The 14,878-nt window shown below is 43.6% G+C and overlaps 1 protein-coding gene across 1 annotated transcript; it reads right to left on the bottom strand.

The window, feature by feature from the left end:
- Window positions 1-1,401: 1,401 nt before the first annotated feature.
- LOC144722896 (SH3 domain-binding glutamic acid-rich-like protein 3) lies at window positions 1,402-14,156 on the bottom strand. The gene is made up of 3 exons (XM_078601301.1): window positions 13,919-14,156; window positions 5,657-5,824; window positions 1,402-3,165 (listed from the first exon to the last, which is right to left on the bottom strand). Exons 1-3 carry the CDS (start codon window positions 13,961-13,963, stop codon window positions 3,100-3,102), a joined length of 279 nt encoding a protein of 92 aa, XP_078457427.1. The 5' UTR covers window positions 13,964-14,156; the 3' UTR covers window positions 1,402-3,099.
- Between the last annotated feature and the right edge of the window lie 722 nt (window positions 14,157-14,878).

Here is a 14,878-nt window from a genome sequence, read left to right as displayed (position 1 = left end):
GGGGCACTCAGTCTTCGCACAATGTAGCCACGACCTCTTTGCAATATCACGTCACGGCTCTCGTTAAATTAACATAAAACGTGGGACTAAAATAAAGCTTTTCCATGAAAATGCATTCAAACCGCATTTCAAATAAGTCTTGTTGTTCTTTAACACTGTTGTTGAACCTCGTGGTGGCTGTCAAGCCCCCCCCCCCCAACTCGTAGCTTTGGCTACCAGGGGGAGCCAAGGCACCCGCTGCCTTGGCCCCCCCTGTTGGGGCTCCACCGTTCGTCCGGCGACCGATGGAGCGGCTCCAATTGGTGGCCCGCACTCGAAGCTGGGAGCTTGGACCCTGGAGAGATGGAAACTCAACAACGACAACGACGTGTTTTGAGAGTGGTTCTGAGCACGTAAATCACTCGAACTTGCGAAGCTTTTCACGATTGTTCTCTACAGCAGCTCTGTTTTCAGGTGACGCTGTTTGACATGATGTCTGATGTGTGTACGAGTAGAGAATTCCGATTATCTGTGGCCCGATTGTTACCCACGACCCCTATTCGCTGTAGTCCGCGAAAACTCCTAATAGCTGCGACCCTATTTCTTCCTATTATCCATGGTGTTGTTCGCGATTTTACCCCTAATTCATAGCAAATCGGCGTCCTTTTACCCGCGATATATTCATGAATAAAACCAGCTACGCCGTTACTATTCGCGACGTATTACTTCTCATTGTTGCTCTCCATCAACATCTGCCGTACGTAGATCCGCAATTTTGAATGCGGGGTTGCACAGCAAATTCATTACCAGCGGGGTTATCTGAGAAAAATGTACCCAGTGGATAAGTAAAATTGTGGATATTCCCCAATGATGCTTCATGTCACCACGGATAACAGTTTTGTATGTGCGTGATATGCGTACGAGTGTGACTGACATGTTACATTTATATCTGGTAGATACAATAGATTTATCAATTTCCTGGGTGCAGTCAAGAGATTGCTCCCTCCAGGTCAACCATGCTACGATGTATGCCGATCTGTTACCCGCTTCCTCACTCAGAGTTGGAAATTGCTGCAAACCCTGGAGTGTGCCATGCAGAGGTGGGGCTTCACCATCAGCTAAAACAAAACACTGGGTATTGTCATCACTCTGCCTCTTCAACTTTCCAATGGGGACAGTCGTAGATGGGGGCAGTGTGCTCATGACCAGCTCCAGTTTGACAGTGGAGCTCTCTCCAAATCAAACGAGAGGTATTATCTTTTCATCAGTCTCAGCGGTGTCAATATTCCCCTGTGGAGTCGGCACGTGAAGAATCACATTGCGAGTGGAACATAATTTTCGGTAAAAAAATATATGAGAAAAAATTCGCATTCATGACAGCAAATGTTGACGAGTCAAGTACCAAAAACACTCAAAAAGCGATTTAGATTCAAAAAATAAAATTTATTGCTGCTGGAAGGATGCAGTGGACAAGCAGAGAAATGCAATCAAATCACCTCCGTGGGTCTATTATTCACAGTACCTATTTGACAAGCAGTGGATGCAGATCAATGCAACTGCAACATTAAATTCCAGTAAACAAGACTCAACACGAGGACTGCGTACATGTGATAAATATTGTTGGCATAAAGGCCAAGCTTTTAAGCACTGAGTGTTGTTTTAATGCAGCGATACAAAGCATATCATGCTTAATTTTTTTTTCCAGTGTCCGGACACATCCATGGAATTTCATTATGTAATTAGGTCTAAGCAAAAAATGAGAATTATAATTACGTATTTCATGCAAGGTTTGTCATGCGACCGTTATTTCCAGTAGACGGAATCCCTTTCAACTGCAAGTGATGCTTTGTGGCCACGACAAAACAAGTACTATTATGATTAACATATGCCACGGTGAAAAATACGCAGTTCACCTCGAATACGATGTAGGTGTAGCCTATTGAATTATTATGATTTTGCATCTTAGCATGCGCTATGTATTTGCACCTTGTCTTATCACGATTGTCCAACCAAATAGATATTTTCAAAACAAAATTGTAGTCGAGGAAGAAAACATGCAGTGTTTCATGAAATGACATTCTGCCGACTACAAAATAACTGTGCCCTTGATTTTAATCCATCAAAGTGTTACTTGTGTGAACGTAAGTTATGTTCCAGTGAACCACCTCCTTTGTAATCAACCAGAATTTTGTTTGTGGCACAAAACTCTGGACCAACACCAAAGTGCCTCCCCTTTGAGGGCAACCAACAGCCAATTCAATATAGTATAAATTCCAAAAATCAAGGGGAAAGGGAAAATTGTTAATGTCTAATTATAAAAACGGTAATTATTAAATGATTACAACCACAATGAATTTAACACTAACGTAAAACTTCATAAAGCCTCCACAAAGACCACTTCTTGCCACATAACTAGAGAACGTGCATTTATTTTCCAGCTAAGCGGGCTGTGGCACAAAGACGTACGTTTACACCCACCCATATTTCCCTAGATAGTGATGGCGGAGGAAAGAATTCAATATTTTTTTTGCTTTGCACTCAGACTGGCAAGAAAAGGATAGAAAAATGTTTACACCTTTATAATGCATTACATTTGCATACAAGTCATGGCGATTGCAGAACGTGGTGATTTTGCAATATAAGCACCTCGAACAAAAGGTTAAGAAATGGCATCGGTGATACGCGTGGCAAATACTTGCATTCATGCTTAACTTATTGTGAAAAAAAACACGCTTTAAATTAGGAATGTTGCTGTGCATTCAGTATCCCATGTATTGTGGAATGCATGGCTGTGCGACCAGCAGAGGAATGACGCTAGTGATTTTAATGTGCGCAAGAGGAATGACGCAAGTGATTTTAATATGCAAACGATCAAACAATAAGCGATAAATACTGTAACAAGATGTTCCAAGAGATGTTTGAGGAATGGCATTGAGTGTAGAGATAGCAATTAATGTTGCATAATCAAAAAATCATGGTGGTTCACCCCGAGCAGGCCAAGTCATCAAGATTTAGTATAAAACAAAAAGATTGACCAGTGCCGTAGAGCGTAATGTGAAGAGAGTTAAGCACAGCAAAAGGGTTAACAGATGCAGGTCGAGGCCTGTGCAGAGGATGTCTTCACTTGAGCTTCAGGAAGGTGTCAATGCTGTCCAGCTCGACTGCTTCAGCAAATTTCTCATAGTCCTATACAATCGCGAAAAAGAAGACAATAGTTGCTTGACAAGAAAGAATCATTTTAATAATAATAATAATTAAATTTAAACTGTCATCCCGGCACAATTCAGAATAATCAAACTACAAAGTAAATACATCTAAAACGCACCTTGTATCACACCTCGAAATGGCAATCGATTGTGGTTGGCAGGTCCAGTGAATTTTGGAATGTTATCTGATGGAAATTTGAACCTCGACAGAGCCACCCACTGGGTTACACAATTAATAAATCTACTTCAAATTTGCTGTGCCTCTCAAACCTGTTGGGTGAAGCCCATAATTTCTGCTTTACACTTAAACAACTCAATCTTTACAGAGGTGTGAAGAACCTGATGTAGTTAATTGTAATGCTGTATTACTCATAATGGTGTAATGCGGGCGTAAACGACCTCCCGGAAGTGACGTCATGGGGGGAGGAGTTACGTCACGTGGGGGAGAGGGTAAGGGTCTATAAGGGGGGTAACCGGAAGCAGTCGGGAGTGATCGGAGACTGGGAAAGTGGGAGGCCACGCAGGGCGAAGGGTGAGGAAAGAGTGGCGAGATCGCCACACACCCGAGCCACGAGGATCGGCACCGTCGGCCAACGGTGACCGACCCCCGGGCAGCAGGAGCAGCGAGGAGGCTGCAGAGAGCAGCGGGTCTGCAAGGGAGGAGTCGGGCAGCAGGGGTCTGCACGACGTGACAGCAGCGGGTCTGCTAGGAGGGAGTTGGGCTACGTGAGCGACAGCAGCCTGGGGCTGCAGAGCAGAGAGTATGTAGGGGAGTACCGTGAGGGAAAAGAGATCGAACCCAAATAAAGGACACAGGACAGAGAGAAGCGTCCGAGTCTTTTATTACAATAATATGAAAAGAAATTGAGCAAGGCAGACTGTTATGGTGTGGTCATGTCAGAAGAATGCCATCACCAAATATGAATCCAGAAGCAAAAAGGCAATGCTCACAGGATACAAAGGCAAAGTAAGACGCCAGAAAAATATGGATTGATGCAGTATAAAAGACACACAAATGTAGAGGAATGATGTGGAAACATCAGTAACAGATGGGACATGATAATCGCCAAAAATGGACTGCTGCCGAATAATGTGGACCCAGCGGCCTTCATAATGGGGCTAATGAACCGCAAGACCGAAATCTACTTATAGTAAATATATATTGTATTCCGAATATCAGCAACTAGAAAATATTTTGTGAGAAATGTATTTGGAGAAATAAGGACATACACATACATTGAGAAACATTACCATCTTATTTTTGCTGACATGATCATGATAATAGTCAATGAAGTTGAATGTCAGGAAATTATTGTATAACTTCAAAGGGGAGGCTGAAAAGCTGGACTCGAGTTTAATATAAGCAAACTAAAGATCATGGAAACAAATGTGCTGAATAAAATAAACACATTATTTGGTGATGCTTCCTTGCCAGTGATGCAGACACTGTAAACAAAACACTTACACTTGTGAATAGCTGCCATAAAAGAAAACATATATAATCAACGGCGTTTCAAGCAATGGCCATTCTTCATGTGCTCTGAAGAATGGCAATCACCCTGATAAAGTTGTATTTTAAGTCAGTGTTCTTGAATGTGTTGAGTTTTTAGTGAAACAACATTTTATTTGAGTGAATATTCAAACCTATCACAATGAACAAACGTGGATTGGAGTCGAAATTTAGGAAATAAAGATGCGAACAAGGACAGGATGGTGTGTTTCTGGAAAACTTAATTTGAAAATGAACATCGGTCTACCAATGTGGCTGAAGAGAATCTTTTTCAATCGGTGCATATTGCCCTCTACGACAATAATTACAAACACAGACAATGACAAATACAATAAAACCAAAGGTGAAAAGTGTGCAAAGGAAGCTTGGTCAGATGCATGCTGGGACTTACAAAGAGACAGAAAAATAAGGAAAAAGTCATGAAACAAAACACAAATGGAAAGATGTGATAACATGCAGGCTTTCGCGACCAATATTATCCATAAGAGGTTTTTTGGGTTACTTTCCAACACACCGGTGTGCTGTACTACTCACGAATTGACATTTTTTGTTGACGTGACAAACCTTACTATTTGGCTGTGTCGGGTGGTGGCGGGTTTAACGGCACATTTATATTAACGCGATCTCACCTAAAAAAACTCTATTATGGAAAGACGTGGTAATGACTGTCAAGTAAAGTAGGTGGACATTGGCAGAACTCATCGCTCAAAGGGTTAATGGTTGATGGACAAGACCGAGACAAGGCAATGGACCAGACACCGTTCAGGACGAGACACTGTGGTGACTGAACGATGAACGCAGTTCATGTGCACAAATGAGACAGACTGTGACATTGCAGGACTGTGAGGGTTATTAACATCACGAGAAGGCTCTCATCCTCCAGTGGATTGACAATGGGTAATGACGATGTTTAACAGTATTGGTCAGACTGTGGATTAAGTGAAAAATCAAAGCCACTTACTCCACAGTAGGCGTTTTCATTGAAGAGTTGTGGTGGCATGGCGGTGGGGTTCCCACTTAGCTTCCTCATATTCTGCCGATGCTCATCATTTGCGGCAATGTCCACCATCTCGAACTTCAACCCCTTAGCCTCCAGCACTCTTTGTACCTCGCTCTGATTGGACTTGACCTGCGCAAAGACACGGCCGGCACAAATGCTCTGGTTAGGATGTTTACGGCAACACGTTAAACATTGCCACCATAAAACGAGAAGTGGGGATGAGAACCCAGGTAGAACTTTCTGGAAGGTCTCGTGCCTGGTACAGGCATACGAGTCACTTCATGTGACCCTGCAAAACCCTGAGTGTAATATTTTTACGAAAATATCGGAGGTGCTGCACACACAGCGTATTAGGGTTTCCGTGGTATGGCGATATTATTACTATAATGCTAATTTACCCAGGAAAGCTCCACCATAATTTTTCAGGAGGGTTCTGCCAAGTTTTCGCAAAAGGGGGCGATACTTGCTATGTTATTTTCCAATTCAGATTAACACGTAGGCTTTCGCGACCAATATTACCCATAATAAAGTTTTTTTTAGGTTAGATAGTGTAAATATAAATGCGTCGTTGAACCCGCCACCACACGACACAGCCAATTAGTAAGGTTTCTCACGTTAACAAAATGTGCCAATTAGTTACTACTTCAGCACACCAGCTTTATTAGGTGGTTGTAATGATCAGTGAAACGTCATACTCGAATTGTAATTGTTGTGGGTTTACTGTGTGCTGAAGTATTAACTAATTTATTGGCACTTTTTCTTTACGTGGCACACTAACTGGTGGTGACGGACTGGACGCATAAGAATGCGCAATAACAAATGTTTACACTTACTTAGGCATAATAATTAAACCCATAAATAAATAGCTATTCCCCATTAGTCTTTTAATATATGGTTTTCTGGAGTAATTGACAAGCGCACGAGTTGTATGGCATCATAATTTCCAGAGTATTTAACGACCAAACTATTTTTAAATATTTTATTTACCAGGGAAAGCCCAATGGGCTATTAGCTCTTTTCAGAAGCGATCTGGTCACAAATGATAGCTCAACGAAGTGGCTTATTGCGTGAAAATTTAAAGCAGAAAAATAATCTCAAGGCATGTTTTGAAACGTGGAGGGGACAACTCGGCGGACACAGAAAAAAATCCACACGACCACGGGGCGAACGTGCAAACTCCAAATATACAGCAGGCGTCGGGGTTATAATCGAACCCACGACCTCCTGCATACCAGGCAGTGGAGAAAACACCTCGCCACTAAGGCACCGTGTAATCGACAGCTTGTGCATTACAAGTGGTGTAGGTTGTAAAGTGGCAATGATTAAAATATTTATGGCCAGCAAATCTTGAGTGGACTGCAGTTTAAAAGCTTTAGGTAATTGTTATCTGTTCATAAAGACCCAACGCAGAAGATCCCTGGGTTTGATCTTCCACGAAGCTCATGGTCCACCCTAAACCACATCCGCACAAACCATGGCAGATGCGGATACCGGATGCACAAATGGAAATTTAAAAACTCTCGTGTGCGATTGTGGTCCTCCAGAACAGACCGTACAACATATAACGACGCAATGGCCGATCCACAAACAAAAAGATATTACAGCGATACACTCAACTGCTCCTGACACAGTTATCTGGCTTGACCACCTGCATGTGAAATTGTAGTAGTTGCTCTGCATCTACATCAGCCATACGAAAGAAGAAGATCTGTTCACAGACAACTTATATATATAGGTGCATTGCTATTAGAGCTGTTAAACGAGAACCAGTAATCATTTTCAGAATTGATTAACGGTGCTAAAAGTTAAGAATCGCTCATCGTTTCCAGTGGAATTTTAGTAATGAATGAATGCACCGATTGGCTTGCGTGCATGGACAAACCTTAGTATTTGTGCCCTCGTTTATTAATTAAAGCTGCAGCCCTGATATTGCTGGCTCACGCCACTGCTGGCGGAAGAGACTCCACTACAGGGAGCTTTAGAGGGTATTTGGTCTACTCTTCTACGCTGACCAGACGCCTTGAAATAAATAGGTTTGTGTACCCACACTTTACCCCACCACACACGACCTGCCGATCGACTGTGGTGGATAGAGGCAGGAAGATTTTTATGTTGATTTTTTTCCATCGTTTCAACTGCCGTGCTGGGAGGTGGAATCGAACCGGTGACCTCTCGATTGCATGTCAAGCGCGCTAACCATTACAACAGAGGTCTTATTCAAACCCGGTTTGCAAAGTGTTGCACAACCAACACGCATCGTGATGGGCTGAGGTGACATGCTCCCAGGTGAGAGCAGGGAGGGTGTGGTTTGGGCCTACCTCAACTTTTGCACACTCACATTTAGCCTCGTTAGCCTTCACTGGCTCAGTAAAAAGTGTACAGTGGTGAGGCAACAGTACCGTTTGGTTTAACATGGGGATGTTGTGCAACATTAAAAATAAAGTCTTGACTATTAAAAATAAAGCTTTGCGTACAAGGAAAAAGAGCACCTCTTTAACTTAAGCTTCATGAATGACACATCCGTTGCTTGTTTTCTTCAGTTTATTGAGTCACTAATGCCACGGCATAAAGCTTTCATTGTTATAACAAGGCACAAGCGAAGATAGTCTGCGACTCACTCTTGCCACATGTCTAGATAGTCCAGCCCAAAGAGCTCTCAAGAAATAGGCAGCGGCCCATGAAATGAAAGATGGGATGCTACTAGTATTGAAAAAAATCTAAAGTTTGCAGTAAAAAAAGTTTATTTTAAATCTTTAGCATAACGAAGGGGGCTTTATAATCTGTATGATACGGTAAAACACTATTAAAATGTTTATGCTTAAAAATCTGCAATTGTTTGTTTACGTAAATAAGATGTTTACAGTAAATAAGGAGTTTGATAAGAACAAGGAAGAAAAATCCTGCATACGTGCGGATTATGCAATGCTTTCCAAATCAACCCATTTAGAAAAGTGTAAAAAATTCAGTTTTACGTTAATCTTTTTGCATTTATGCATTTGCTGCATTTTAATGTCTGGTGTGTCATGATGACAACCCTAGTGATCTCCATGTGACCTCATCCAGCCAATTGCACCACTCTTGCATCATGACAATGACAATATATATTTTCATAAAGTTGCATATTCACTTTAGATCCAAATGTATTTTATTTCCCTAGTATTCCAATCATCATTAAACTGAGAAATGAAGGAATAAGCAGTGCCATAAGCAACAATACTGCAGAAAAGCTGCACCGTATAGCTCAAGTAAAACAGGCTACATTTGTTATTCAAGCCTCTCGAGACATTTTCATCCTTGAGGAAACTGCTCCTAGATATTTAAACATGTGCAGCAAATCCAATATTTTTGGAACATATGGGATTGTGCGGGAAATACTGGGTGATGAGGAAGGACACTCAAGAACACAGGAAGATAGGAAGGGAAATATGTTTAGACAAACAGGTGCATGAGGAGACATGGAGAGACATGGTGGACATAGTAATATAAGGCGGGGCAGAGAGAGATGTGAAGACATACAGAGATATTCAGGGACACAACGAGGCGGAGAGGTACAGGGACATGCGTGGAGACATGGAGAGATGTGCAGGGATACTCTACTGTGAAACATGGGGCTAGAGGGACAGAGACACACAAGTGCATGAAGGCAAGGGTGGTCACAAAGCCACCGATTGTCTGCAGTTTCATACATAGCAGGGTGGTGTCGTTGCTAAGGCAGCGCACGTGATTATCATTTTTAAAAAATATTTTAACACGTCTTATTGGTTCTTTCGGTAAAGTCACGTAGAATGGAAATAATAAAATAATAAGCAGCCGGCTGCTTGCGTTGTGGCCGAAACGTCGTGAGAATTATTTTATTATGTTTCATTTTTATTATTTTATTATTCCCATTCTACGTGACTTTACCGAAAGAACCAAGAAGATGAATCCCTGCAGTCACGAAAGCTTTAAATCGAAATTTATTTTAACACGATTTAAAAGAGGGCCAGTACCTATTTAATTCCTGAAACAAAATAATTCAGACCATGAGCGTTCTGAACCAATATGTATATACAACACGTCATCAAGCAAAGCAAACCCTCATGTGTGTTGGTCACTTATTGTACCATGTCCCATAAATGTGGTACAGTAATGTGTATTGGTAATTTTTACATGAACTGCAACAGTGAGGAAGTAAAATTAGGGAAGGAAATTGCACATTGAAAATAATGTTAAGCTCCATATTGCATCGTTCATGCAAATTGCATCAACAATCGCTGAGGAACCACAAAGCTGAAAGGCAGCCAAACTTTGAGCCGGTGCCAACAATTACCCAAACTCTGTTGGCCTCTAAATATTAAGATGTTTTCAGCCAATTAATAAGTATTTATACGTGTGGGAGGAAACCAGAGCAACCACAGAAAACATATGCCTTTGAGGAGACAATGATTTGAAGATGTGAAGTCACAGGGCGGTGGCGGTCGCAGCCTGCTGCAGAGGTTCACAGTTCGAAGTCAGCAGCTGCCATGATTTGTAGTGGGGGTGCATTAACTGTGACAGTAATGTGCTGTCTGCTTCACAGCAGACAGTTAAATATCCTCTGATATAATATGTAAGATTGGGCCATTGTCAGTGAGCATCAGGGCCCAAATTTTCCAAATTAGTAAATCACCCACAAGTTACTCAATAGAGTTCATATACATAGCAATCATCACCCCCTGCTGGTAGACTAATGCCCCATGTTACTCTTGCAAATGAGACAATATCTGGCCTCTTAAGTCCTCACAAAATACACTTCAAATCCTGGACTTCTCTTCTCAGTAAGGTGATGCTCCTCAAACAAATGCTGTTGGCTTTCCTCATGTCATAATCTAATTGGGGGGACTTGTTGGAATTTGAACATGACTTGGGACCCCACAGTTCTTAGTTCTGGTAACAGGGGTACAACAAAAACAGGTGGTTATCATCCATTCGGGTGTGACAAAACCACACAAAAGGGAGAGAAAGAAGAGAAATAGGGCCCCACTGCCTCCAACCAAGTGGGTACCTCGCGCAAAGAGGGAAGATGAAGATTTAAGGAAACGCCACAGTTCCTAAATAAATGTTTAACACGTAGGCTTTCGCGTAAATATGAGTGTCATTAAACCCGCCACCACCTGACACAGCCAATTAGTAAGGTTTGTAATGTAAACAAAACATAACGATTCGTTACTAGTTCAGCACACCGGTGTGTTGGAGAGTAAACCCACAACATTTGCAATTGGTACTCGAATTGTTAATGTTGTGGGTTTAACGATACATTTATATTTACGCGATCTAAACCAAAAAAAAATCTCTATTATGGATCTTAAATACATATTTCTTGTATATCTATTTAAATACAATGCATGCAAAAATATACGCATGACCATTTCATGTAGCGAAGAATACATCTTATTTTAATGGTTACAGAATAAAAAAAAGTGAAGCAATCGTAACCACTCCAGTAGCAACCAAGAGCCCTATAACCGTTTTTCAAGTAATGTTTAACCGAAATGTCAGGCAAACAAAGGAGGCACTGTTCCACTTTGGGCCCATTTGTACACGCACAGCCCTTTTTGTCAATCCACTGCTGGATGACGGCCTCCCCACACCGTGCGTATCGCGGGGGCTTATGTATGACCATACTTCAAGATGCCGGCCAGTGGCAGTGCAGGATTTTTTTTAACGTGGGGGGCATAGATTTGGATGTGAAGGGTCACATTACAAGAATTGATTTTGCTCCACTTCCCTCTGCTACCCACCTCGTAGCTCCACAGCCCTATCATGACACGGTTGGTCACCCATCCAAGCACGAATCAGGCTCGACCCTGTTGCGGAGCCTCTGGGTGCTTTTGGTCATAGGACAGTTATATAACACCGTGCATTAAAATGCACCTTCCCTCGCAGTTTATACACGTACGGTATATGCAACGTGATATGGCAGTGCAGTGTGTGCACTTTTAGTAAAATAGTAATACTATTTACATGTGCTACAGTAATGTGGGTCAGTTTGACATGGACTGCAACAATGATGAAGATTAATTTTGCTTGTCTATTTGGGATAAAAAATGATTTGCAATTTATCAGGTCAGTTTTTGTGATCGCCTATCATGAAGTCACAACGTTTTGATGTTGCTTTCAAATTAAATCATAGAAAATATAAATAATGGGAAAATATTTATCACTTTCATGCCCTGGCTTGAGTAGACCACAACTGAGCTGAGAGTCTGCCGAGGATCTTGGGCACAAATTGGGGCATATTATTTTAAAAACATGGCTTTAAAACTCATTAAAGTGCGAAATTTACCGTATCAATGTCAAACAACCTAATTTTGCCAGATCCGTATTTTGAATACGTGCATATTAATAACTTTCAGAGTTTGCATTCCATCACATTCAGATAACCGGCCCAGTCTTAAGCACGCCGAAGCCTGTACACGTGATTGCACTGTGCAGTACTGCAACAGCTTTATGCTTCATGCATACTGTGCGTGTGTACATTGCATTGTGCACATAAAGCCAGTATTGTGCAGAGTGCACGGTACTGTATACAATTAGCCAATGTTCAAATCACCCGGAATTTGTGCGCTTTCTCCTGGAGCTGAGCGGGTTTGAGCCTGGATAGCAATACTTAACTGTTATTGTTTTACCAGGTAAAGCCCACTGAGCTTTACAGCTCTCTTTCAGAAGCGACCTGGCCACAAATAATAGCCCAACGAAGTGGCTTACCGTGCAGAAATGTACAGCAGCCACATCCTCTAAACGCGTGTTTCTAAATGTGGAAAGATCGGAGGACCTGGAGAAAAATCCACGCGTCCACGGGCAGAGACAGGAAAACTCCAAATATACAGCAGCAGCAGCAGGCGTCAGGGTCGGGATTGAACCCACGACCTCCTGTATACCAGGCGAGGTAGTCAACATCTCCTAGCCACCACGGCGCACGTGTATGGGTGACCCCAATGCACAACAGGTATCATTGGCTGCGGTTTGCTACGTTGTGGGCAGAAAAGGGCGATGTTATACTGTACGTCTATGCTTTCAGCCTTTACCGACCCGCAATGACCAGCGTGGTGAAGTATGGTCAAATAACAACCCCGTACGGCGTCAGGGAGGCCCTCATTTAGCAGTAGACTGACAGAAGGGCCGTGCATGTACAGTACAGGGTGGTCCAGATCGTCTTGTGACCCCCATTGAATTATCTAAAACTTACAAAAAAAGTTAAGGAAGGTTTATAAAAACAGAAATTAACATGTAACGGGAAAAAATGTTGGGGGGGGGGGTCAATTAATTAGGGGTCACAATACATCTGGACCAACCCTTTGCATTGTATAGCTGCATACAATGAAAGTCATTCAAATCGTGGCCATGGGTTGGTTCTGACTGAGCAAGCCCCTTGTCTTGAAGAAGGGAGGAGACCCCCTGAGGGAGCTGCCCCCCATCGCAGTGATCCCTCAGGACACGAGAAACCTCCCGACGGAAGGTGACCCCCGTCTCGGGGAAGGAGCCCAGAGCCCCCCTTGTCTCAAAGACCCCCGTCTCAGGGAAGGGGGCCCCCCTCGCCTTAGGGAATGAAACCACGGAGATGTTAACTACCTCGCCTGATATACAGGAGGCCGTGGGTTCGATCACGACGCCTGTTCTTGCTATATATTTGGAGTTTGCGTGGATTTTTATGCGGCTCCTCCGGTTTTCCCCTCCACATTTAGGATCAACATCACCACCTCGCGTCGTTTAGAGCATTTGGCTGCTAGAAATGTCCACGCGGTAACCACCAAAACCTCGTCGCGCTGTCATTTGTGGTGGCCAGGTCGCCTCCTAAAGCATGAAAGAAAGCTACATAGCTCAGTGGGCTGTTGGCTGAGAAAATGACAAACCCCTGCCGCCTCTGTGCAGACCTCCTGTCTCGGCATGGACCTCCTGTCGGGGCGGCTGGGGTAGCAGCTCACCACCCGAGGGGTCCCCTCTAAGCCGGCGGCGATGGTGGTGATGGTGTTGATGTGTGGTGATGGTGGTGGTGTTGATGTGTGGGGGTGATGTGTGGTGATGGTGGTGGTGTTGAAGTGTGGGAGTGATGTGTGGTGATGGTGTTGATGTGTGGGGGTGATGTGTGGTGATGGTGGTGGTGTTGATGTGTGGGGGTGATGGTGGTGGTGTTGATGTGTGGGGGTCTCCCAGCTGCACGATCCGCAGTGCGCGCAGCGCCAATTCCACGGCGGAGCCTCTCACCTCGCGCGAAGCCGCCACGCTGGTGTAGTAAACCTTCACCACCATGGCTGAGATGCTGCTGCTGATGCTGCTGCTCGCCGTCGTCTGCTGCTGCTGCTGTTGATGGATGGCGCGGTCGGTGCGAGCGAGCGGTGTTGGCGGTGTTGGTGGCTTGGAGCCCGCAGCGGAAGGGCGTCGCAAGCGGCAAAGCGAACGCTCGAGGATCCGATGCTGCCACTGCCCACCCAGCACCCACGCGGTGTCAGGCCCAGAGGATTTACCTCCACATCGCCGATATATCGCGATATGGCGATACCACGATGTGGGTGTGTGTGTATCGTGCGGTATAAGATCCACGATGTTGGCGCGATATGCCATTGCATCGCCGTGCCGTATATGTATAATACTGGTAGGAACCTCCTGGTTACACCAGCCCACAGGGGATTATTGTGTCCGTCGTGTAGGAAGGGGCTGGGTGGAGAGGGAGGGGCTGGGTGGGGAGGGAGGGGCTGGGTGGGGAGGGGAGTGTGGGGACCCTGGCCATTGACCGAGCAACCCAGCTCCCTCCGCAGGAATGTGTTTGTTCCTGGGTAGTAGGTGTTATTTCCTAATTGCTTATGCCTAAAAAGTATAGAAAATGGCTATTATTCCCCACAAACTTTGATTTTGTGACCAGGACAGTGATGTTTTGAAATTTACCTATTTTCAATTAGAAAACGAGCGAATTTGTGTCTTTTTGTTTACATAAAGTCAGAAAAAACAACAACATATGAATAAAAATTCACATGTATTTATACTAAAGTCATACAAAATGACGACAAAAGATTTAGAAGTGAGTAGTTTTTCAAGATTTACGATTATACTGTAAATCACTTTCACGAATCAGCCCCGAAATATAGTCTTCCATCATGTTCTCGTTATACTGTCCTTGGTAGCGGCGTTCAAAGTCCAGTATATCCTGGTGGAAGCGCTCGCCTTGCT

This window comes from Lampetra planeri, chromosome 16 (genome assembly GCF_965212315.1).
Source record: "Lampetra planeri chromosome 16, kcLamPlan1.2.h2, whole genome shotgun sequence".
In the NCBI taxonomy this organism is placed as follows: domain Eukaryota; kingdom Metazoa; phylum Chordata; class Hyperoartia; order Petromyzontiformes; family Petromyzontidae; genus Lampetra; species Lampetra planeri.
This window is presented reverse-complemented; position numbering and strand designations above follow the sequence as displayed.

Coding starts and splice junctions, on each gene's coding strand:
- LOC144722896 (XM_078601301.1), bottom strand. CDS start 13,963: ATGGTGGTGAAGGTTTACTACACCAGCGTGGCGGCTTCGCGCGAG. Junction 5,825..13,918: donor GCGTGGCGGCTTCGCGCGAG/GTGAGAGGCTCC, acceptor GTCTTTGCGCAG/GTCAAGTCCAATCAGAGCGA. Junction 3,166..5,656: donor ATGAAAACGCCTACTGTGGA/GTAAGTGGCTTT, acceptor GCGATTGTATAG/GACTATGAGAAATTTGCTGA.